Source organism: Lucilia cuprina, chromosome 6 (assembly GCF_022045245.1).
Source record: "Lucilia cuprina isolate Lc7/37 chromosome 6, ASM2204524v1, whole genome shotgun sequence".
NCBI classification, from domain to species: Eukaryota; Metazoa; Arthropoda; class Insecta; order Diptera; family Calliphoridae; genus Lucilia; species Lucilia cuprina.
The window spans coordinates 767243-794267 of record NC_060954.1 but is presented as its reverse complement, the minus strand read 5'-3'; the positions used below and the strand labels follow the sequence as shown (position 1 = coordinate 794267).

Here is a 27025-nt window from a genome sequence, read left to right as displayed (position 1 = left end):
TAGTCTAGTCTGTAGTCTAATCTATAGTCTAGTCTAAAGTCTAGTTCATAGACTAGTGTATAGTGTAGTCAATAGTCTAGTCCATAGACTAGTTTATAGTGTAGTCTATAGTGTAGTCTATAGTCTAGTCTATAGTCTAGTCTATAGTCTAGTCTATAGTCTAGTCTACAGTCTAGTCTATAGTCTAGTCTATAGTCTAGTCTATAGTCTAGTATATAGTCTAGTCTATAGTCCAGTCTATAGTCTAGTCTATAATCAAGTCCATAGTCTAGTCTATAGTCTAGTCTGTAATCTAATCTAAAGTCTAGTCTATAATCTAGTCTATAGTCTAGTTCATAGACTAGTATATAGTGTAGTCAATAGTCTAGTCCATAGACTAGTTTATAGTGTAGTCTATATTCTAGTCCATAGTCTAGTCCATAGTCTAGTCTATACTTTAGTCTATAGTCTAATCTATAGTCTGATTCATAGTCTAGCCTATAGTCTAGTCTATAGTCTAGTCCGTAGCCTAGTCTATAGTCTTGTCTATAGTCTAGTCTATAGTCTAGTCTATAGTATATTCTATGGTCTAGTCTATAGTCTAGTCCATAGTCTAGTCCATAGTCTAGTCCATAGTCCAGTCCATAGCCTAGTCCATAGTCTAGTCAATAGTCTAAAGACTAGTCTATAGTCTTGTCTATAGTCTAGTCTATAGTCTAGTCTATAGTCTAGTCTATAGTCTATTCTATAGTCTAGTCTATATTCCAGTCTATAGTCTAGTCTATAGTCTAGTCTATAGTCAAGTCTATAGTCTAGTCCATAGTCTAGTCCATAGTCTAGTCCATAGTCTAAAGACTAGACTATAGTCTAGTCTGTAGTCTAGTTTATAGTCTAGTATGTAGTCTAGTTTATAGTCTGTAGTCTAGTTTATAGTCTAGTCTATATTGTAGTCCATAGTCTAGTCTATATTCTAGTCCATAGTCAAGTCTATAGTCTAGCCTATAGTCTGATCTATAGTCTAGTCTATTCTATATAGTCTATAGTCTAGTCTATAGTTTAATCTATAGTCTAGTCTATAGTCTATAGTCAAGTCTGTAGTGTAGTCTGTAGTCTAGTTTATAGTCTAGTCTATGGACTAGACTATGGACTAGACTATAGACTAGGCTATACACTAGACTATAGACTAGACTATAGACTAGACTATAGACTAGACTATAGACTAGACTATAGACTAGACTATAGACTAGACTATAGACTAGACTATAGACTAGACTATAGACTAGACTATAGACTAGACTATAGACTAGACTATAGACTAGACTATAGACTAGACTATAGACTAGACTATAGACTAGACTATAGACTATAGCATAGACTATAGACTAGACTATAGACTAGACTATAGACTAGACTATAGACTAGACTATAGACTAGACTATAGACTAGACTATAGACTAGACTATAGACTAGACTATAGACTAGACTATAGACTAGACTATAGACTAGACTATAGACTAGACTATAGACTAGACTATAGACTAGACTATAGACTAGACTATAGAGTGGAATATAGACTAGACTATAGAATAGACTATGGACTAGACTATAGACTGGACTATAGACTAGACGATATACTAGACTATTATCTAGACTACATACTAGACTATAGTCTAGTCTTTAGACTATTGACTAGGCTACAGACTAGACTATGGACTATACTATGGACTGGACTATGGACTAGACTATGGACTAGACTATGGGCTAGACTATGGACTGGACTATGGACTAGACTATGGACTAGACTATGGACTGGACTAGACTATAGTCTAGACTATGGACTGGACTATGGACTAGACTATGGACTAGACTATGGACTAGACTATGGACTGGACTATGGACTAGACTATAGTCTAGTCCATAGTCTAGTCTATATTCTAGTCTGTAGTCTAGTCCATAGTCTAGTCTATAGTCTAGTCTATAGTCTAGTCTATAGTCTAGTCTATAGTTTAGTCTATAGTATAGTCTATAGTCTAGTCTATAGTCTAGTCCATAGTCTAGTCTTTAATCTAGTCTATGGTCTAGTCTATATTCTAGTCTATGGTCTAGTCTATAGTCTAGTTTATAGTCTAGCCTAAATTCTAATCTATAGGCTAGTCTATAGTCTAGGTTATAGTATGGTCTATAGTCTTGTCTATAATCTGGTCAATAGTCTTGTTCAGTCTATAGTATAGTATAGACTATTCTATAGTCTAGCCTATAATATATATCTATAATATAATAATATATATCTATAATATCTATAATATCTATAATATATATCTATAATATATATCTATAATATATATCTATAATATAATATCTATAATATATATCTATAATATATATCTATAATATATATTTTTTCTTATTTTGCAGAAATCTTTGTAATGTCCGTTTTGCACTTTACGGATATTGAATTTTTAGAAAATAATGTGTGGTGCGGAATAATATACAATTAATCAACATGGCTTGGACATACAGACAGATTTTTATATGCTTCAGATGATTATATTATAAATTGTTGTAATAAGTTTTGATTTAAAAATGTATAGAATTATTTTAAAGGTTTTGTGAAATAAATAAAATTTAGTTTACTTTTTACATGTATTATTAAAATTATTATATGTAAATGATAAAATTAATTAAATGGAAGTAATTTTTTTGTATTGTACATAATAAATAATTTTGTAAGTTATGTTGCTAAAAAATAATCATAATAAATATTTTTATTCATAATGATATTTAAGCATTTGTAAAGGTTTTTAATGTAATAGACAATTATAACAAAATTATAAAAACTGTTTCCTGTTGACATGACCAAAATATTGAAAGAAAATTATTAATTAAAAGACACAAAAATCAATAATTATTTTAAATAAATTATGGTAGAAATATATTTTTAAATCATGGTTAAAACATTAACTAAATGTATAATTTGTGAATTTAAATTTTTTTATTAGATATGTTTATGTATTTTTCGTATAAATGTATTTATTTTTATATTATATGTCAAACTTGAAATTTCTAAATTAAAAATTATATGCTTATATGTGTATATTTTTGTAAATTACATATAATGCCACCCGTATGTACGTGTAAAAATGTTTGTAAATTTAAATACTATAAACCATGTGTTCATTAGAAAATTTTGACATAAGACATTTCAAACAATCGGAGGTTAGGAATCAACCTTAAATACAAAATACAATTTTGTTGAATTTAAACTTTTAAATATTTAGTAATTGTGTACTGCAGAATATTTATACATATGTATTGTATAAATATTTACAACAACAATGCAGTCAGTCAGTCGGTGGTTCTTTTCTTTTCTTTGGATGGGAAGTAATTAACAGTGAATACTACAAACATACATACAAAACAGCAGCAATTCCTTTTAAACAAAAATAATAGAAATAGAACTTTTTTTGTACTCTCAACGTTGATCCGTCCTTGACCTAATTCCATTATATACAAATGGCTTGAATACAACTACAAATGCAATGTCTATAATATGTACTAGAATATGTATTAAGCTCTTTTTCCCTCAATACTATAAAGACGCAGATACATACGTAAGTTCTTATATATACAGGAATATTTAGATAGCTATGTTTTGGTTATGTGTCATCTTATAAATATTTGTCTTCCTTTTTTTTTCAATTTTATACACATGCCAAAAATACCTAAAACGTATCCCCAGAGCCCAACCAAATCTGCGAGCACTCCTACACACATTAAACTCAACCTTAGTGTAAGAAAACAACTTGTATAAAGCATTATTAAATATTTTTTTTTGTTTAATGAGCAGCAAAATTTCCAAAATCCTTCCTTCAGATGACTCATCATCGTCATCATTGTTTCCATTAAGATGCGTTAGAGCAAAAATATTTGTATAACTGTGTGTTGTTTGCTTTTCGTTTTTCCTCATGCATACGCTTGATTTTATTTCGGTGGTTCTCAATCCGAGATATTCAATAAAAATAAATTTTGAAATTTGTAAACTGTTTAATTTGAAATTTTTTTAAATGCAATGTAATCATAATTATTTATAAATTTTGATTAATTAAACGCCTATTTTTAAGAATTCAAAATCAAAGTTATTTATCGCATTAAAACATACAGACGAACATTAGAAAAACCAGTATAGAAAGCTTTATTTCCCGATTCAAAATGTTGATATTAGTTATGTTCAAAACAAAGTTACTCCCATATACAGCTGTTAAGGAAACACTGTTTTGTTGTGTACTTTTGAAACAGGGGTGGATTTACACAAACCACAAAATGAAAATTTTCTAAAAAGCGACCAACGTTTTATAAATTGAGTAACAAAAAGAAAATTTTTGCTCCCAATGCTTAAGTAGTCAGACAGGGTGGATATGAATAGAAATGATCACCATAATGACAAAAACACTGCCGCTAATGTTAGAGAGCAATTTAAAAATGTGTTTGTTGTACTGTGCAAACTGGAAAATTATAACTCGCCATTAATAACAACAAAAAAACATACTCACACGCGACCCGCCACTGTCTGCTTTTGCTGTTTGTATCATTCGGTTCGAGTCTGTTTTGTTTGGGCCTCTATGCCAAGCAAATATATTACCACACATCAGTTTCTATTTATGTCAAGTCCAGCGCGGTTGTTTTGCACCAGAACTTAAAATTGCTTTAGTTAACGAATACCAAATAAAAAATATATATTAAATAATAAATAAAAAACTATTGTGCAAAAAAAAAGAAAAACTAAAAACAGAATACAAAAACAAACTACTAGCGAAAGGAATTTAAATTGTGAAATTAAAAACAAAACTAATAAAAAGAATAAAATTTATAAAAATGCATTTGAATAACATCACTAAGGGAATTTTGTCATTAATATTTATTGTTGGATTATTTAAAATAACAGGTATTTGAAAAGAATACATTGCATATAAATTAACAATTAATAAAATAAGCAATTGTTGTTAACAACAACAACAACAAATGAAAATATAAAATATTTTAATATCAAATAAGGAAAAAAGTTAACTTTTAAATGAAAAATCAAAAAGGGGTGTTTTACTTTTATAAGTATAAATGTATGAGTGTATGTGTGTGTGTGTGTTTATCACCACATTGATACCAACATTTGATATACATATATATGATTTTTTCCTTTTAAACACTGTTGATTTAAAACAATAACAATTTGCCAAGGAAAAATCAATATTTTAAATATTGAAAAGTTTTTTAAAGTTGGATACAAATCTATTCTATGTATACATACACTTTCATTCATACATAGTTTTAAAGTACATTCTATACATAAAGTTTTTTATATACACATAAATACATAGATATGTATTATTTACATATTTATGTTCATATGTATAAATATCGTTTTAACTTTTGTTATTTTGAAAATAAAATTAATAGAAAAAAGACACTCCTAAAAAATCTTGAAATAAATTAATGTAATTAATTAAAATTATAAATATTCTAATAAAATATGATATGTTGAACGTGACCAAATGTATTTTGCTACATACAACTCTTAAACGAAATGGTTGATTTCAACTCGAATCGATTTGACTTGAATACGTTTTTCATGACAGGAATTTTGTTTTTTTTTACAAAACAAAACTTAACCAGCGTTAATATAAACACAACAAAAATACAATACTTTCAATTAACAACAATTAGTAATTATGTTTTTTTCTTCTTTTTTTTAATTTTATGAATCTACTTGTATAGAGTTGTTATGGGTTGGTAGGGTTTGGTATTCATGAACATTTTATAAAACTTTTCTTTACTTACAAACCAACATACATACATACATACATACATCTGTATATTTACAACAACAATAATATTTTAACTCTGACATCATCGTTATTGTGTGGTAAAACAGACAAAAATACATACTACATATAATAAATTCTGTTGTATTTCTTTTAGTCTAATGCATATAGTATGGACATATATTTATATACATATATACATATATATAGATTTATATCTACACTCATATATTTCTAAATATTTTTATACATATTTGTCTTGTATTATGATTTTTTTTAGTTTTTGTACATTTAGAAGCATGACGAAGGCAGTAAAATGAACATTTGAAAAACATTTTCGTACATGAATTTTAATACAACATGTGCAGATAATACACGCATAAATACATTTTGTATTGTATCCATGTACATAGGTATGTGTGTGTTTATGCATAAAATTACGCTAAATCCAATCGATGGCTAAAATGGGAGGGAATAGGTCTGGGTTTAAGATTTATATATGTATCTAATAAATGGCTATTATAGACATATGTAGGTATTTAAAGCAGTCCATTTCTACTTTCTATAACAACCAGGGAGTTTTAATCCTTAATTTTATAGAAAATATATATAATTATTATTTTGATCTTAAATCCTTTTTAAATTATGAAAAAATATATATGTATATTACTCACATTTAACACACCAAATATAATAAAACAATAAATTTTCAATATTGTTCTAAATTTCGTAAAAAACAGCAAACTTAATGAAATGTATCAACCACCACACCACTCCTCTTATTTTTCCCCATTAACTTTAAAATAAAACACATATACGCCTGTGTAATTGCTTTTTGTACACGAATACTTTAACAAATGTATATAAATATCATATTTATATGAATTCTAATTGTATATTTTCATATATATATACATATGTATGCATGTACAAACATACATACATGTATTTGTAAAGAAATTGCATGATTTTCAGCATCATAATAAATAATAATCGGTATTTCTGTATATGACATGCTACGCATGCAATAGTATTTAAAATTTGTTCAAATCGCTTGTATTATTTTAAAACATATTAATTCTATAAAGTCTTTTAATCCAATTCCGGAAGTGTTGAAAGTAATATTTCAAATATTGTATATTTATACAAATCAACCGATCGCGTCCGTTGGAAAAAATATTTATGGACTTATTTATGTTGAATTTTTAAGCACAGTTTTTAGTGTTTAAGTAATTTTCTGAAAGATATTTATGTATATAGATATATTCCCGTATAGGAAGTTTGTATGGGGGCTAAGTCGTTTTAACATTAAACATTCTGATCAATATAGAACATAAAAATTTCTTAAAATCTTACACACACAATTTAGTTTATTTTTGCAATATTTATTGCAATGAAGTCGAAGTGCTTTAGGTGAACACCAAGCCAAAGGAAAGGACTGTATATATCGCCCAATCACACTGCTGAGATGGATCTGTTGATTCGGCAACAGCTCCTAGGGGACGTAATTGGTAGTCCAAAATATGAATTATTTTAATTGACAAGACTTTATATTAGTGGTCGCAAAAATCCAGTGTGAGAAGTTGAATATGTTTTAGAGTAAAATCCAACGCACTTATCAATGTAGGAAAATCGCTGAAAAATTTAAGAAAGAGCAGTGACGACCTTGCTCCATTTTTGACAACATAAGTAAACTATACTTCGTATATCATTATCAGCTCAAATTCAACATTTTATTAAAGAAAGGGCAGTGACGACTACACCATACTCCATTTTTGACAATCCTAAAATCTAGGAACGATAACAGAAATTTATCGTGAAAATATTTTAACCAAGTAGCCCCTTCCTGCGATTTAGGTTTAACCCACAGCCACTACGTGGATCTCAAAGGAACTTTAATCGACTGACCAGAACCAAGTTATGGTTCTATGGGCAATTGTTCACCCGTGGTACCAGATTGAAATAACAAACATATAGCAATAAGAGTACTTTTTACTAGACTATTGACTGTGATTGGAATATATATATAAAAACTAGACAATAAACTAGATATGAACTAGAATAAAGACTAGAACATGGACTACAAATTAAACAATAGACTAACTACCATGTAGACTACAAATTAAACAATAGACTAACTACCATGTGGACTACTTATCAAAAGTGTATATCTTAGAAAAAGTACGTATATGACAAGGGGGTACCGTGGTATTTTCATTATATTGAATTCTGAAGGGAATAGCTTGAAATGGTTTTAAAATGTGACGATACATATGATGACGAAATTTACTGACAGCAACATTAACGCAAGAGTTATGAAGTTGGGGCTATAGTAAAAATTTCTTTAAAATAATAATGATTATATGAAAACCTGAATCTAAAATGACACCAAAGCAAGCCTCTGTCATGTCATATATCTTCAATAAGACTGTTAAATTATCAGGTCTATTCAGAATAACAAATTTCGGGGGAATTAGTTCCCTCTCCTATACATGAATCATGCAACAGGAATAAACTCCCGGGAAATTATTGTTCATAGTTGGCCTATATATTAATAATTTTTAACTGATTCTAATGAATTTATATAAAGATACTGCTACCATCTTAATATACATACAACGAAAAACATTTATTTTATTGATGTTATATTAATTGAATAATATTCCTTCTTTTGCTATAGAGACGCAGAAAAAACAATTAAAACATAACACATTTTTGTTTTTACTAATAAAAACGTTTTTTTTTCCTTAATAAAATTTCACTTAATTGAAGGGTGTACAAAAATTCGTTAAATTCGAATTCAGTACAGTAAATCCTAACAAATTGTACAAAATATAGTTTATATTTTTAAAATAATATTTTTGATTATACAAACTGAGTGCGTACTGTATTTTAAATTGTTTGTTTTTGTTTTATTTATACTTATATATACAGATGCATATTTATGTGAACTGTAGGCTTTTATACTTATGTGCCAAATATAAGACAGACATTTAGGGTGATTCGAAAAGTTATTTAAATTTATGTAAAAATACATAAGTGAAGTTTTTTTTAGCAATTGAAGTAAAATAATATTTTGGGGTTTTAAATGTTATTTGCTTAAAATAAACACATTCACACTGTTTGTAATTTTTAATAATTTTTAATATTAACTTGTATTTATTTCAGGAATTGAAGCTGATGGAAATCAAAAGGGATCTAGTGATAGCAAACAAGCATTTGATGCATATGACTATAGTGATGAAAGTGAAACATCTAATGGTGAAATACCCACACCCAAGTCTACAATTACCCCCTATTTTGAGAATAGTCTAATCACTGTTTATGCAACAAAAGATGTAGAAAATATCACCTTAGAATGTTTACCTAAAAATTTTAAAGGTAAATTCTTAAATACTTAATCAATTTTGTAACTAATTATACATTTTTTAAATATATTTTTAAAGATTCTGTTCATCAAATCTTATGGTATAATGAAGAACATCCCATAACAAATGGCAACACCTCATTGGCGGTTGATAAATATGCAATCGATAACAAATATCGTCTGACTATACTTAATTATAAGAAAGATACCGCTGGAAATTTCTCATGTGCTGTTTTACCCACTGAAGCCCGCCAATATGTTCAAATTGAATTTGGTGCTCCTCCAGAAAATATTAAAGATCAAAATGGTGCTTCCAACAGACTTATTATTGAAATGGGATTAATGCTAACAGCTTTAGCTGCAATAGTCTCATTAAATTATTTTAAATTTTAAATTAGTAACATAGTACTTAGAACAAATAGAAACAGAAGAAGAAAAAAATGAATGATAAATGAAAATTGCGCGCATTAATGAGGCTGAAACTTTTCTAATTTCAAATAATGCAAATGTATGTACTTATATAATGCCAGGATTATAGAAAAAAAATATTTGAAAAAAACACGAAATCAAAAGCTTCGCTCCATTATTAAAAACAATAGAAAAACAAAAAAAGTCCTTTTAAATGCGATAATCTAGATCAAACTAATAGAAAATAAAAAAATATATATTTTTAGACATTTTCATAATATTTTTGACAGTGAATACAAATACATATGCATGTATTTACATACATATGTATGTTCTTATGAATATAATGTTTACCATTGGTATATACATATAAACAAAAACATAATAACTTTGTTAATAAAATAGTTTTCTGTTATGTTTTTGGTCTAACATTCTATGGTTAGTGTTCATTACAATTTCGCACATAAATTGTTTGCATTTACTCAACAAAAATGTTTGTTAATGTCTGGCAAAACATTAAAATCTTCCCTCTCAAGATCATAGTAAATTTTTTTTATTGAATGAATTTTTATAAAAAGCTAGCATTATGATCAGGTTATTAAAGAAAAATCACATACATACTTACACTTATATAAAAGTAACAGTGTTGTTAGTTTAGATTTGCATTTCTAAATTAATTTATAAAAAAATAATGAAAAAATCATTCTCCATAGCTTAAGTGGCGTTCAAAATGAAACACTGTTGACTTAACTATATATGTTATGTATGTATGTAATAAATTTCTTATGTATTTATTGTGTATAAGTATATTTACTAGTTTTTTTTTACAACTACTTATTATTAAATGTATATTTTTATGTAAATTTAATTAGAAAATATTATAAATAGATTCTTTTGTTTTTGCAAATTGTTTTGTATTCCATTACATTGCAAATTGTATGCCAAAGATGATTTCGAGTGCCTCCATATGTATTTTTATTAACAATTGTTTAATCAATTAATTAATTAATTATTATTTTTTTATATATATTTTTAAAATATGTTTGTATGTATTTGTATATCATATCTAAGTTAAATAAGTTTACTTTTGTATTGTACCCTACAACACTACCATACATGCTAATGCTCTCTTTGCGCTAATATTTGACATTGTCTGTAACTCAATTGGACCTTAAAATCATGCAGACAAAATGTATATGATTAAACGCTTTAATCGACTCGAATATTTAGTATTAGTTGTATGGTATTATTTAGTCTGGTCTGACCGACTGACTGTATGCTCGCTTATAAGTAAATTTCAAAAAAGAAATGTTTATTAATTTGAAATAAAAAAAAAACGAAAAACAAATAGTTTAAAATGTGAAATTTTAGAACATTAAAAAGCAAATACAAAACAAAACAAAAAAAGAACAAAGTGCAAATCACCCCAGTGTTATTTTAGTGCCTGCATTTCAGCGTTATGTTTGAATAATTATTATTATTGTACCTTAACAAAATTAATATAAAGAAAAATACATACTCCTTACTACATATATACAAAAAAAGTGAAATATAAAAAAATATATGGTTTAAGGTCGCGAATAAATGAATGTATGTATGTATTAAAATTTAATAATATATGTATGTACATTAAGTATGTGTTTGTATGTACAAGAATTATATTTACATATGTATGTATGTTTGAAATTAAATACCAATTTTAAATCTTTGTTGTATAGTTATCTTTCGTAAGACTACAAAATATATTAAATTAGATGATTCTCCAAAGATTGAAAACCCCCCAAACACACAATTTATTAAAATGAATAAAACTTTAAAAACTAATATACGAGTATCTAACCGATTTTTCATTTTATTTCAATGAGATGTGTATGTATGTATCTATGTATTACTATTGCTATTCTTAACAAAATATTGAGTTTGTTATTTTTATTAAATAATAATAATAATAATAAAAACAAATGTTATTAAATTTCTCTAAAGTCGGCTTAAGTTAATTCATGTAATTTTGGATTTTGAAGTAAAATCTAGTTATAGACGGGATTTGGCTTAAAAACTTAAGTTTTAGCACTGACCGATTCTCTCAAATTTTCTCAAATTAAATTTCATGACAATTAAATTTATTAAATTTCATTACAATAACTCATTAATGCATTAAAATAGTTTTTATCTGTTCCCTTTTGGAGACTTCAATCAATTATGGATAGAACTCTACATATAGGCCCTGTTCTACTAAATAAGAACGAACAAGTATTTTCTAGATTTATATTGAAAACAACAAATAAATTCGAAAATTTTTTATTCTTTTCAATATAAAATGAAAAAGAAATTTTCGTTCGCATTTAGAGAAACAAACAGATAATAAATCATAATAAGTACCAATATATTCGAGATAATAATAGGGTCGAACTTTAATTCTAGAATGATCCTAATAACAATTTGTTTAAGGATCTAATATTGACGTTAAAGGGTTTTCACCAAACTTTACAGACCTATACTTTCCAATCATATAACAATGTAACAATGCATTTAGACGGAAATGACTTATCGTATGTAAACGATCCTAACTAACAAAAAATTCAACATTCGACCGAAATTTGAGCTTTTATTGACAGATTATAACAAATGTTCACATTATATATTGGATTCTTCGAGCAAAATTTGCGATTTTATTGACAAAAAACAAAAGGACATATCTAAAAAGATTTAAATATTAAATCTTTTAATCAAAGTTTCATAGAACACATTTTGTATGCAAATTTGATTTATAAACCTTTAATAAACGTTTATAAATAAGAACCTAAAGGTTTAAAATCCAATTTATCAGCAGTGATAACAATTAAGAGAGACAATTACTCAGGCATTCTAAAACATTCTTGCAACAATTAAGATCCGATTGGTGCAGTAGCGAACAAATCGTTTCAGGCACTTTAAATCGTTGCCTTGCCTTTCATTAAATTCCTCATGAATAGTGAATTTATTTAATTGTTTTGCTAGATTGAATTGGCGCAGTTTCCCAAGCACCCTCTTTCACCCACAAGTCAAATAATTAAGTAATCAACGCTGCATTCTGCATTTCGATTGCGTTTACGTATTCAGTTACGCAACGATCGAAAAATGGTATTCCAACAAAAAACTGAATCGTAAGAAAAAGATAAAGCAATTCTATTGCATTTCAATGCTTTACGAATGTGTATATTGCGCTTTATGATCGTACCTACGTTTTTGTAAGTTGTTGTTTATGTGGCGGAGAGTCGGATCGAAATGCAGAATACCGAAATTGCCAAACGGAGAAAATTTCGATTCGAATTGAGCTCAGAAAGAACTATCGACCACAGTCGACCACAATTATCTTACTGGGTATAAAAAGTTTAAAAATTAGTTTTAAAAGAAAATTTTAAATTTGTTTTTTTAATGAACATTGATTGATTTTTTTTAAATTGCTACTTTAAAAAAGCTAAGATTTCTAAAGAAAAAATTTAAATAATTTTTAAAATTTTTGCGTTATTTGAAATGTGTCACACAATTTAAAAAATAATTATCGATTTCAGTTTTATATATAACGAAATTATTGAAATCTTAAAAATTACTGTAACTTGTACAATACAATTGAAATCAAAAAATGTTTTTAATTTGTTATGTTTATAAAATGCATGCTTTTTGTTTATTAACTCAATTTCATTTACTTATTGTTTCAATCATGTATTAAGTAATTTTACAAAGATTTTAATATATACAACTTTAAAATTTTTTAAAATAAACATTTCGTAAATACAAATGTTTATTAATAAATTTAAAGAATATCTGTTATAAATAAGAGGGCAAAAATGTAGTTTTAATAGAAATGTTTTAATAATTGCATTTTTTGTTTTTATTTGAAAAAGATTAACAATTCATGATTATCGCAAAATCGTAAAGTAATTAAATGTTGTTGAAAGAAAATTTCAATAATTTTTAAACAAAACAATAATTTAGATTTAATTCGAGTTTATGAATAAATTAGAATTTTTTTCGTGTACCAAAATATTTTAAACAAATAGAAACAAAATCATATTATCCCTAAAAGTTTATTTTTAGTCTTAATGATATCTTAACTACTGAGGGATAATGACCATCAATGAATCGTTAAATGATAAAACTATTAAAAATTATACATGATGTGTTTAACAAATCATGTATAAACATATTTTTATAATAAAAAACCGTTAAAAGCTTAATGTATTTAAAAGTTTAATCTTTCTAACACAAGAGAAAAAAGCTCTCTCATTTATTTTAGTTTTTGCCACTACTTTACACACATAAAGCTTTTTTTGCCTGAATATCGTTAAAACTTATAAATTCAAAGATTTTAAATATTTAACAATATACTATTTCCGTAAAAAAAGCTTTTCAAGATATCGCAATTAAAGAACAGAACGTATTTAACTAAATAAGAAATAACAACGACAAATATCGAAAATTAAACACAACACTGAGTAATTTAGTGAATTCGAAGTTACTTAATAAAACAAATATAAATAAAAACACAAAACCAATACACAATACTCATTTTGCTTTTAAGCAAACTTTATTATTAATTAAAATTGATCCCATTTAAGATATTATTAAAAAACTTTTAAAAAAAGAATTTTTGTCTAATAGATACAATCATTTATTTTATTTTTCAGATTAATTTCTTTATTTTTAATAACAAATAGACATTTATTAAAAAATAATCTTTGATACTTTATTTATAAATATGTTCCTGAGTTTTTTTGCTCTTTGTTTTTATTTTTCTTGATTAGATTAAAATATAACTTTAGTTGGTAAAATTAATTGTAAATAGTGTCATCACTGCAACCAAAAAGATTGAGCTAGACACAGTCATCATGCCACCATCATTACCACCATTTCCGTCATTTCCTCCATCATCCTTTTTCTCAATTATTGTGATTCTCTCTTCAACTTCTGGGTAAACAAATTCACGTTGGGTCAAGTATTGTAATAAGGCATCAAAATCGTTTTTCTGTAAACGTATGGGCTCACTACCATTCTCCTCTACAAAAGTGTGACCATCGCCGCCTTCAATAAGAAACTTTTGTACAATAACATTGTAAAATTTGTCCTGCTGCAAGGGCTCATAAGCGGGCACTTTACATTCAGAGCAAAGCACATGTGTTGAAATAACACGACTGCCAATAGGTTTGTTGTAGTCAAAGACTGTGTGTACTCCAGACATTTGAAGGAATCCTCCATTAGAGTCTTTAGCCTCCATAGAAGCAGAACGTTCCAAAGCCTTTAAAATTGTTTTACCAGTTATTCTGGTCATATACAAATCGTTGCCGAATGGAAGTACTGACAGAACATCTGTAGCAAGAATCGAGCCATCGGAACGTTTTTCAATCGAGCTACGAATACCACCACCCTGTATAAAAGCTATCGGGGCATCTGTCCAATATGAACCACCCAAATCTTCCAATATTCTTGCGTATATCATTGAGTCAGCTACTAAATTACCAAGATTACATTCACCACTGCGACAAATTTCAGCACGTCCCTCCAAATGCACCTTTGTGTGACCTACAACATTCGACTCTAAGGCGGTAATGTTTGGTCTATAAACTTCAAGTAATTCCAGGAGATCATCATCTCTGGGTATTTCAGCATTTAAGAGTATAGGTGTACCATCGAATTCAATTAGATTGCCATTTTTATCAAACTAAAATCAGTGGAATGTTATTAAAGTTAGGTGCTAACATTTGTAATCTTTTGATACTTACTTGAACATGTAATTTACCCAAGTATTTGGTATAAGCGTAGGCTTGGACAACAGGCACTTCTTTGCCACTGTGCTGTTTAACTACTGTGGGATAAGGACCATCAATACGTTCGGCATCGGGTTGTTCACCATTGTATAAGAAGGTATTAGTATGACCACCAATCACTAGATCCACTTCAGGACAATTCATGGCAATCTCTTGATCTCTTAGGTAACCGGAATGTCCCAAAGCAATGATGATATTAACACCAAGATTCTTAAGTCGTGCAGCTTCTTCACTAAAAATTCATCTCATTTAACTTTTTATTGGACATGATCTCATCAATGATATCTTACTTAATGGTAACAACTTCATCCAAAAATTCAACTTCGTTTGGAACTGTCAAAACTTTAGTTTCGGGCGTTAGATAACCGATAACACCCACCTTTGTACCACGCACATCTAATACTGTGGACTTATAAAAATGTTTCGCTTTAGCTAGTTCAGGCTCTTTGCTGACATCCAAATTTGTGGCCAAAACGGGGAAAGTGACTTTATTAAGGAAAGGTGCTAAACCGGCGACATTTTCATCAAATTCATGATTTCCTAAAGACTGAATTTTACTTGCGAATTATAAAAATCTGTATTTACAGGAAATTCACAGAAACTTACTATAGCATCCGGTTGTAGTTTATTTAAAAAGGCCGCTGTAATGTTATCTTTGAAAACGGTAAACCAGGGAGTGCCTGTGTATGTGTCACCAGCATTAAGATAAAATACAGGTTTACCACCTTCTTTAGCTTCTTGGCGAAATTTACGTACTCTGTTAACAAATTATTATTGTTGTTACTTTTTGTTTAGTTTTCTAGTGATATTTTACATACTCATGAGCTACTCTAGCAAAGCCTCCATAGCATTTATTGGTATTAGCTAGCTCGGGTGTACATTTACCACTGTCTACACTGGTCTGTTCAAAACGGGCATGCATATCATTGTTGTGTAAAATTATAAATTCTACAGCCACATCCTTGTTCCCAACACCGATGGGATTACCCTTAACTTGACCCAAACATAATAAAAGGCCACATATATGGGCCAATACAATTTGACTTTTCCACATCATATTTTTGGGAAGCTAAGATTTTTTATTATAATTGTTTAGTGGGTTGTTTTCATAAAAACCAAATTAATTTTCTTTTTTTAATGTTGTAATTATCTATAAGAATATCTGTTTCCTAATGAGTGAATGAATGATTTTTTATGGTTTTTTTTTCTTCAAAATATATGCTTTTAAATTTTTATTACTTTTTTTAATGGCAAATATAACGGAAACCAACCAAACGTTTAATTTTAGCATAAAAATATGAAATTTTAAGAATATTTATTTAATGTTGTTTTTTTTTTTTGAGGTATTTTAAATATTTTAATTTTCTATGATTGCATTATTGCTAATTTCATACACTTTTTTTGTAGGCAACAGTTATTTTTGAATATTATTAATTTGTTAATATTATTTTAAATCCTTTTTTGTTGCATTTAGCGGCATGAATTTCAATTAATTATGGATAAATGAATGAATGATTGATTGCTTTAGATTATAAACTTGTTTAACTGAATTTTATTTGTTTAATTGTTTTCTTATTCCAATTGTGTTTAAAATATTTATTTATTTAAAAAAAAATATTAACAAAAAATAAACACTTAGATCACTTTGTGCTGAAATTACTTCATATCTTTGTGTTGATGAAAACACAACTATTTATGCTCTACTTGGACAAGATGTCAACAAGCTGCAAGAAACATTAACTACATACACATGTTGTTGTTTTTGTTATTTGTTACAAACATATGTTTCTTTTGAAATATTTTCCTTCTTAGGCACTTGATTTATTTTATTTTTATTAAAGAATAGATCTCTAGTTGCGTATTTTTTACACAACACAAAATGTCTATAGGTACAGTGTGCAAAAAAAGTATATACTCAAAGAATAATATAGATAAATCAAGATCAATTTTTAACTTGGAGTAAACATATCATTTTTTTTATTTGCAGATCTTAACTGATCCTGTACACGTTTCTTGTTAATTGTAGTCTTTGGCCTTGATTGTGATGTCAATAAATTTACACCTTTATTTTATTGTTTATTAATTTCTTACCACAAAACAAAAAAACCAAAACTTTTTTTAAAGCTGATAAGCTTTTAGTAAATGTGGTTGTTAATCATATAATTTAAGTTATTATTATTGTTAATTTCATTTTTTATTAACATATTTTTGTACAAATATGCGAGTAAAACAACACATACACTCAACTTGTTATAAATTTGTTTTATTTCAGTTAAATCATTTTAACGATTTTAGATTAGATTTGCAAACTAGTAACGTGATTAACTATGAAAAAATATATAGACTACAATTACGTTTAATAATAGACCATGCTTTGAATTTGTTTTCAATATTTCTGGATGAAAGAAAAACTTTTTGCCAAAAAAAGTTAAGTAAGGGAAACAACTAACGAATTGTATTGAAAGTGTTAAAATAAACAGATAATAAACTATTATCTGATATTTGTTAATTTAAGTTTGCAGTCAACAACTTGTAATAAAGATATTAAGAGAATCATGTGCTTGAAAAAATTAAAAAAAATCTTCGATGCAAAATGTTGTCTGTACCTGTGCGGTTTTTACAAAAAAATGACTTTCTGAATGTCAATCAAAACGAATGCAAGTTACTTAATGCAGATGTGTAATAAATATCTAGATACATTTCTAATTATAGAGGTAACTTAACTGCTCGCTACTCTTTTACTCTCATTTTAGAGTACAACTTCTATTATCTCTGAGTTTAGTTTGGCATAAAAAAAAACATGATTATGACATGTGAAACTACAACTTTTACACACGATATGTACATATGTTTGTTTCAAAAAAAGGAAAATATAACCGTTTTTTATTATTGTTATAATAACTGACAACAATTTATTAAAAATGATCATTACGTATTACGTGGAAATGCATTGTGTGTGTTAAAAGATGTGTTTAAGAAAATAGCAATAATATGATATATTGGAAAGGTGTTTTTCGTCTAAAAACAACAAAAAAGAAAAAAAAACACCCTCACTATTTATTATTTATTTATTTTACACACAGGTGTTAAGAGCAACAACAACAACACAAACATTGAAATAAACTTGAAAGAAATAATTAATAATTTCATTTATATATTTCAACTTCATTTAATTGCAAAAAAACTCACAAAAATAGAAACAGATATTTAAACAAAACAAAATTAAAGTTAAAAAACAAGTTAAAAAAAAATAATAATGAAAATAATTTAAAATAAAATACCCCGTTTTAGTGATTATTTTGTATATTTCGCGCTCGATGCTTAAAATCAAACTGACACAGTCTAAACGATTTTTATTTTTAAGAGCAGAGAACAAAACAACGCTAGCACTACAATTCCTCAATTCAAAATAAGATCATACAACCGACAATCAAAAAACCGACGTATACATACATATGACACTATCTGAAATAAGTTAAAAATTTGTTTTTGTTACACTATCAACAAAAGCAATAAAATAAAAAATTAAAAAAAAATACAATACAATAAAATAAAATACAAAAACAGAAACAACATCTATAGGCAGATAGACCGACCTATAGTCAGATATGCTGATGTAGATACTTAGGTATAGTATGACAGGGTGGCTGTCTAGTTGACTATCATTGTATCTTTTATTTGGAGAGCACTCTAAATGGTATTGTTAATTGTACCCTACAACCAATCAATAATCTTATTATGTAGTAATAGAATATAAAAAGATCAATGAAATAGTAAAATAACGATTGCATGTCTGTATTATATGTCTATAAAATACCTTGAAGCGCAACTAAGCGTAGGCTAACACTGTGTCGTATTGTATATGTTATGTTTGGTTAATTATTTTATTTACATATTTGGATGGTATATTCATTTTGACTTGGCATTTATAACAGGTTCATATACGTAAGCACATTTTCTAAGTTTTAAATTACAAGATTATGACCCATTTTCTTAACAACTGGTTTAATATATTTATGGTTGATATTAATTTATATACAAAAACCTTTTGCATTTATAGATCAACATTTGGAAATGTTTGGTATTAGTTATTAAAGAATTCTTAAATTCTAGAAATTAGAAAATTTCAAATAAACTTTTAAGGAAACCATCAAGAAACAAAATCGCCTATGTAACTGGCCTATTAGACTTTTTATAATAATTTGAATAAATACATAACTTAATAAATAAATAAGTTATGTATATATAAAAAAATTTATTTAATTTATAATTAATAGTCGAATCAAAGTTAATTTATGCACTCAATAGCAAAAGCTAATTCTAACAAAACCCTAAATATACATTTAAAAAAAAAAAAACATGAACTATGACATTTACTTCAATGATTGAGGACGGGTTTTTAAGTTAATCTACATTTTATTGTTTAAACCTAGTTAAATCTGTTTTTTTGTGTTTGAGTAATCAGTAAAGTTACTTATGACCGGCTGTTCAGTTGAAGTTAATCTACATTCTTTGTAATGTAATAATCAGTAACGTTACTTATTAATTAAATTTAACTGAGTGTTATTGACCAATTAAACCTAAGTTATAAGTGAGAAAACACAATCAACAAAAACAATATAATAATGAAAGAAGAAAAACTTAATTACTATAAGTAACTAGTAATTTTCTGATTTCTTTTATCAATGAAAAGTTGGGAAAGTTCCTAAATCCATCACTGTAAAACACACAATCATTAGATAAAGTCCTCCTAAATTTGTTTCGAGTTTAATCTGACAGCAAGTTAAGCCTAGTTTAACTGAGTAGTAAGAAACCCGCCCTTAGTGATAATCAATTAATTCATTAAATTTTGCTTGAATTGATTGATCTTTGTCATCACCTGAGATTTGTTTTAATTTAAATCTGATAACAGTAGAGTAATACACATTTCGTCTTAATCATTATTTGTTAAATTATTTTGTTTTTCTCCATGTCTTCTTAAGAAGTGTTTTTTTTTAACTCTCGTTAATTGTATTGGTTAGAATTTTGCGCGAGTGTAAATGTGTGAATTTTCGCTAAGCGTTTTGAGTGCGAAGCAGTAAATTGCACTTAGTATGAGTGGTGAATGAAACACTTTTTTTCAGTCTCTTTCATATCCATTTCACTTCAGAGTTTTTAAGGAATGAAAACATTTTCCATTTAAAATAATACAATTTGTTTGTATTCATTATAATCATTTGGTCTAAAGAATTAAAATGCATTTGCGTATCAATAAATATAAGTCACATAACTTGTTAAAATGAACAAATCAATTAATGTAGTTTTTCTACTTTTTAGAGTATTTTTAAGTGATAGTGTCAAATGATTATCAATAATTATTTCAAGTCTAATTTTGAAATAAATATACATAATTAATGTAATATCCATATCCAGCTTTAAAAGGTGAATACATATTTTGAAATGTAGAAAAAATGATTACACTCATAAAATATTCTGACTTCGAATGTTAATACGTTATGGATAATATGAAACAAAAACGCTTTAGTTAAGAAACTATAATCTATATGCAGTTGTTTACTGGCTGCTGCCAAAAATGATTCACTATAACGGCGTGTTAGTGAGTGGAATCAACAAGTGTTTTCCCTAATTATAATCACTAATAATGTGTCTATAAGTATACAAACATTCTTACATATTTATATATAATATACAGTGGAGTACATAATATTGGTCCCTATTCTACATTTCAATTGGAATCGAATACCTTTTTTCGATCGTTGTTAACCGATATTACAATTAAATAATATTTATTTTTTCCTTTTATAATATTATATAATTTTTTTTCGCAATTTTTAAGATTTCTAAAGTTTTATTTCATTTAAAAGAATTTTTGTAAATTCTTTTAATTTGTAAAACAAAATAAATTATATATTATTTATTATATGTTTCAATTATATGACCAGAACTGTTAATTTATAAATATTTATTTATTATTATAACAACAAATTACAAACTGTACTTGGTTTAATACATTTTATTAATTTATTTGTTAAAATAAGATGACGTTTTTTTTTTAATTTAAAACAAAATTGATAATTAATTTTAATTTCTATCAATCATTCATAATATTGTGTTAATTTTATTTAATTTATTTCCCACTCTTAGTTATTCGCAGTAATTCGACATAACAACCAACTATTCTTTTCAACAAATAATTAATTTATTTTGTTTCAATATGTTTGTTAGAACATTTTGTTAATTTGCTAAAAAAAAAACAATAACAAAAATACTTGTCACATTTAACTAATTTAAAGTTCTGTTAATTTATTAATTCTTATTATTATTATTATTAATTTATGTATAAAAAAACTTGGTGACGAAATACCTAATTAAACAAATAAAGTCAAAAATTGTTTATTAATTTCATATTTATGTTTGCCTTGTGTTATGTGTTTGTAAGAAATTCTTTAAACTTGTGTCAGAAATTAAATTTAAATATTTATTTGAAATAAGAGTTATGTAACTGAATTTTCAACTACATACTCTGAAACATTTCTATCGGCGGCTAGTTAGCATGTTATAAAGTCTGTCTGTTTTTTCTATTTATTTTTTAGTTTGAAAGCATCATTTGTAATGCATTTGCTCAGATTTTAATTGTAGTTTCATAAATTATTTAGTTTAGTTCATGTGAAACTAAATATATCCAGTTGAGTGTGCATATTTACAGAATATATACATAGCATTATCTTACATCTTTAAATTCACTATACAATTAGTTAAAACATTTCTTTCTGATTATTTTGTAGGAATTTAATTGGAAACACGTATGGAATAATATATTGCTTGTATTTAAAAATTATATATATTTAGTTATTGTGGCTACAATAGTATTATAAATTGTTTTCCACTTAAATATTATTATCAACAAAAAATTTTAGCAAAAAAAAAAACCCTTTATAAATAATAATATTAATAATAAATAATCTTAATAAAATGTTGAAATCATAAACACACTTGTTTGAATCGGGAACACATATTTTCCTTTAAGTTTTTAAGGTGAATATTAAAAAAATCAATATATTCTAAAACAAAGAGTCCGATTAATAAAAGTAATTGGACAAATAAGAAAGTTATACTTTCGTAACTGCAGTCATACTATATGAATGGTAATAAACATTTTTATTTAATAAAATTTTTATCAACGATTAATTAAAAACTAGTCACACTTAGGGCAGGTTTTACAGATAAAGATAATCTATATTCTTTGTTTAAACCTAGTTTAATATATGTTTCGTGTTTTTCAGTTATCAGTAAAGTTACTTATTATCTTAGTTTAACTGAGTGTAATTGGCCAATTAAACTCAAGTTATAAGTAAGAAAACACAATTAACAAAAACAATGATTTCGGAAAAACAATAACATAATATTTTAAGTTAATTGCAATTTTCTGATTTGTTTTGTTTTATTTATTATTGTTTTAAATGTTTATTTAACATTTTCCCAAAATTTTCCATTTTACAAAAGTAATATTTGCAAAAAACAGCTGTTCTTTGTTTATGTTTTTGAATGAAATGTTGACAATACTAACAAAGTTAACTGAACTTTAATCTATAACAGAAAAACACAATTATCGGTTAAAGTCCGCCTATTTTTTTCTGATTTGTTTTGTTTTATTTATTATTATTTTAAATGTTTATTTAAAATTTTCCCAAAATTTTTCATTTTACAAAAGTAATATTTGCAAAAAACAACTGTTCATTGTTTATGTTTTTGAATGAAATGTTGGCAATACTAACAAAGTTAACTGAGCTTAAATATAAAACTGAAAAACACAATCATCGGTTAAAGTCCGCCTAAATTCGTTCCGAGTTTAATCTAACAGAAAGTTAAGCCCAGTTTAACTGAGTAGTAAAAAACCCGCTCTCATAATTGTTTTAAAACAATCCCCAAACTATGTAGCATTAATTTTGTTTGTTATTTTTTAAATTCTATATCATTTTGAAGCATACCTTACGGCTTATTAAATAAGTATTGTTGTTTGTTTCTATTTAAAAAACTTGTGTGAATTAAGTAAGTGTTCAATCAACTCAAAAACCAATAGCTAGCAGAAACTAGAGGATGTAAATAACATTTAGTTATACTTTGGCTTTCATAATCAGTTTGTTAATTTCTTATTTTAAAACACCTTTTATGAATATGAAATTATGATATATGAAATTATTACTGTAACAAAGACCTTGCGTAACCAGACAGAAGAGAAATATACATTAAAAAAGCCCGCTTATTCCCCCCGATGAAACCTAATAGGGAGCCAGCAATGCGCATATTCTCTAACCAATTGTTGTCTAAGAGGCTGTGTACCTGATTAATGTCAAATAAGTAGTCTCTACCACCTCCAATCAGGGGCATGTCTGCCGGGTCTTTAAACCGATGATGTTATTTCACTCCTCCGATATTCCTTGGATTGATTTGACATAGGCAAACCACATAGTATACGGGTGTTCAGTTACCCGCAGGACTATGGCGTCGCTAGTTAGTTAGTTGAGCTTGCCTTGGGATCTACGTAATGACTGTGGTTTAAAACAAAATTTGCGAGAAAAGTGAGTTGTGGTTAGAAGACTGATGCACTGTTAATTCTATATTTCGGGATAAGTTAGGTGCTGTTGCCGATGACAACAGATACCCACAGAGGAGTGAATGTGGGAATAAACGTTGGAAATAAGTTAATGCTAAATGTACATGATACAGGATAAAGGGGTAATTAAACATTGATCCGTTAAAACCCTTATAAGAATCGTAAGACACCTACTGCCTGAATCAAGTTTAGGCTCTAATATGTAAATGCCGTGAGTGCAGCCCTACTGTCTCCACAAATTGTCACTACAGAGCCCAAAACGATGTCATCCTGTATCAGCGTAAAAAAGAGTCTTTATATTAACATCGGCTAGTATCAATCTTAGATCCGTAGGTAAAAACAAAACTTGTGCAATTTAGTTAAAGAAGTTTCACTTAAGTCCAAAGTCATAATTTTAAGATCCGAAATTTTTTTAAGTAGATTACACATGCAGATTACATATGCAGCTTATCAGATTCAAGAGAATCGTTCTAAAACTTTGACAGGAAAGTTTCACCGATAATAAATTTAGTTTTCATAATAATTTTATTATATTTATTAATAATATTATATTTATCCTTAAACTATGGATTTAATTTACTAATAATTTAAATTAACAACGAGCGTATAACTGTAAAATTTATAAATTAATAACTTTCATGAAATTCTTTAACATCCTCATGTATGGGAATGGATTCTGGTAAGAATATAGGAGGTAAACTGAGATCTACAGGAGGAGCAGCTTGATTTTTTGTACGCTCAAAACGCTAAAAGGATAAAATTTTTAATTGTAATATATACATATAAAAATTGACAAGTAAGACTTACACCACTAGGTCCATTTAAAGAACCATGTTCTATCTGTGGCAAAGATGCCGAGAAACCCAAAACGAGAACAATCAAAAAAATCACTAAGAATTTACTCATGTCGGTTGTTGGTGGTGGTACTTTGTTGAAGATTGTGTTACAATTGAATAATAACATCAACATTTAACAACGTTTATATAAGACGAGTCAGTCATGTTGATGATTTGAAATGTGTAATTAATTATTTTTACAAAGTAATTGTGCAAAAATTACGATATAAATACATCCAATATACATACATGCATATGTATACTTTCACATGCTGAAAGAATGTTTGCTCGCTTTACTTACTAATATTAACCCAGTGAGAATTCTCTGAATACCTGAATATATGACGTTTACAAAGCTAATACGTTGAATGCAATTAATGTTTAAATAAGTTAAAAATAAAAATGCAGAAGACAGGTGTTGTAAGAACAGGAAGTCTTAACGTGTTGTTGCTTTGCTGCTTGCTTGCTTACTTGTTTGTTTGCTCGTACGCTTGCTCACTTGACGCCGCCCGCTTACAGTGAAAGTAATTCGTAATAAATATTACGAGCCAAACGAAAGGTGTCATTCAAAATATTAAAAAAAACATTCGTTTATATTGATTGTCAATAAAACATTAATACTCATTGTCACACTCTTTCATTTATTCAGTCGATGCGTGACAATAAAATTAATCCTTAGCAACATACTTAATGGGAAAATTTTAAGAATCTTTCGTTAAGAAAGTATTTTCAACAGTGAGATAACATTTGAAAGAATAAAGTAGAATAGAATTTATCTTAAATAATTTGAGAATGACTCGTTTGCAATATATATTTTAATTATAGTAAATTAATTTTTTTATTTTAATTAAAATTGCACATTGACAAAAAAAGCAGAAAATTTTGGAGAGAAACAACAACGTTTTTTTCAATCTTATCAAAAAGTAATAATTTTGTTTAACAAATTTAATACCAATTGGTTATGGTACTAATACTTTGTTAACTAAATTTTATTAACAACTATGGAGAAAAAGTAGGACTTGGTCGACCATGCATCCAATATATATTCAAATATGCACACAAAAATGGAAGTAGTTGTGAATTGTTTCTTAATATAGCAGGATGTATAAAAAACCAATGACAATGTCATCTGTAGCCGACAGCAATACCTACTAAACGATTGGCTTTTCAGCGCTAGTGTGGACTTCTAGAGTTAGCGACACAGAACGGAGCTCCAAAGCTGTCAAAACGCAGCCCTTAGAACGGTAACAGACTACATTCAAATGACTTCTGCAGATGCTTTTATTCATGGAACATCATGCTGTCAAAGCAGTTTAAACTGGTATGTGATCCTTGACCAACATCTACTGAGTTAGAACAACACCACCCCATACCCCGATACATGTCAGAAAAGATTTTCTTCTGTATGAGAGCATAGATGTCGCTCTTGGATAACATAGATGAAAGCTCATACAAGACAGCCTTAAATATTATCTACCAAAAAGTGGTGGAAGACTAAATCAATTCCCACTGCCATAGTATATTAATGGGAGGTCGTCCCTCACCCGTCACAAACGAGGTTAGAAACCTACTACATCGTACTAGAGTGGTATTGACACAACTTAAATCGGAATGATGTATCCTTTTAAATTCATGCCTATCGAGAATAAACGACAACACTAAAGCTTCCAATGCGATAGTATAATACTGGGAGTTCGTCCCCCAACCGTTTCAAACGAGGAACGAAACCTACCACGTCGTACTAAAGTGATATTGACACAACTTAGATCGCGATGGTGCAACCTTTTCAACTGCAGGGCAAATCCAACTCAGCTGGAAACTAAATCCCTTTGGACTCAGCCATTAGATACGGCTTGTCTACTAGGTTTAGATCGAATTGATTTGGATAATCATAGCGAAGAAAACGAAGAAGAGTAGGAAATATTTTTTCACTATATGTACATACAACTAACAAATAAGAAACTTACAAAAACTATGACAAACTTATTTACAAGTTAAATGAAGGATAAAAACATTTTCATAACTTCTGTGAAAACTTTCAAAACAATTTAATTAAAAAAACAATTAAAAAATAATGATGAAAACATAATTATGTATATTTTATGTGGTCGTATACATGTTGAGCTATTAAAACACCCTTTCATACAAATATGTCTAGAAGATTATAAAACTATTTTGATGGTTTTTGGTTAAACTTAATA

General features: G+C 27.5%; 4 protein-coding genes across 8 annotated transcripts in view; 2 read left to right on the top strand and 2 right to left on the bottom strand.

The window, feature by feature from the left end:
* LOC111677353 overlaps positions 1 to 2868 on the top strand; it is a 43779-nt gene extending 40911 nt beyond the window's left edge. For all 5 annotated transcript variants that reach the window (XR_006941331.1, XR_006941332.1, XR_006941328.1 and 2 more), the window contains one exon: positions 2395 to 2868. The gene's annotated coding sequence lies outside the window, so the exon portion shown is untranslated. The remainder of the gene's footprint in view (positions 1 to 2394) is intronic.
* Positions 2869 to 3976: 1108 nt separating this feature from the next.
* LOC111678460 lies at positions 3977 to 9766 on the top strand. Its single transcript, XM_023439829.2, has 3 exons — positions 3977 to 4921; positions 8964 to 9176; positions 9242 to 9766. Exons 1-3 carry the CDS (start codon positions 4852 to 4854, stop codon positions 9553 to 9555), a joined length of 597 nt encoding a protein of 198 aa, XP_023295597.1. The 5' UTR covers positions 3977 to 4851; the 3' UTR covers positions 9556 to 9766.
* A 4533-nt stretch (positions 9767 to 14299) lies between these two features.
* LOC111678451 (protein 5NUC-like) lies at positions 14300 to 18806 on the bottom strand. Its single transcript, XM_023439803.2, has 6 exons — positions 18656 to 18806; positions 16193 to 16443; positions 15981 to 16131; positions 15665 to 15921; positions 15330 to 15606; positions 14300 to 15268 (listed from the first exon to the last, which is right to left on the bottom strand). The coding sequence occupies exons 2-6, from the start codon at positions 16429 to 16431 to the stop codon at positions 14369 to 14371; spliced, it is 1824 nt and encodes a 607-aa protein (XP_023295571.2). The 5' UTR covers positions 16432 to 16443; positions 18656 to 18806; the 3' UTR covers positions 14300 to 14368.
* A 5694-nt stretch (positions 18807 to 24500) lies between these two features.
* On the bottom strand, positions 24501 to 25384 carry LOC111678465. Its single transcript, XM_023439834.2, has 2 exons — positions 24796 to 25384; positions 24501 to 24734 (listed from the first exon to the last, which is right to left on the bottom strand). The coding sequence occupies exons 1-2, from the start codon at positions 24955 to 24957 to the stop codon at positions 24615 to 24617; spliced, it is 282 nt and encodes a 93-aa protein (XP_023295602.2). The 5' UTR covers positions 24958 to 25384; the 3' UTR covers positions 24501 to 24614.
* Positions 25385 to 27025: the final 1641 nt, after the last annotated feature.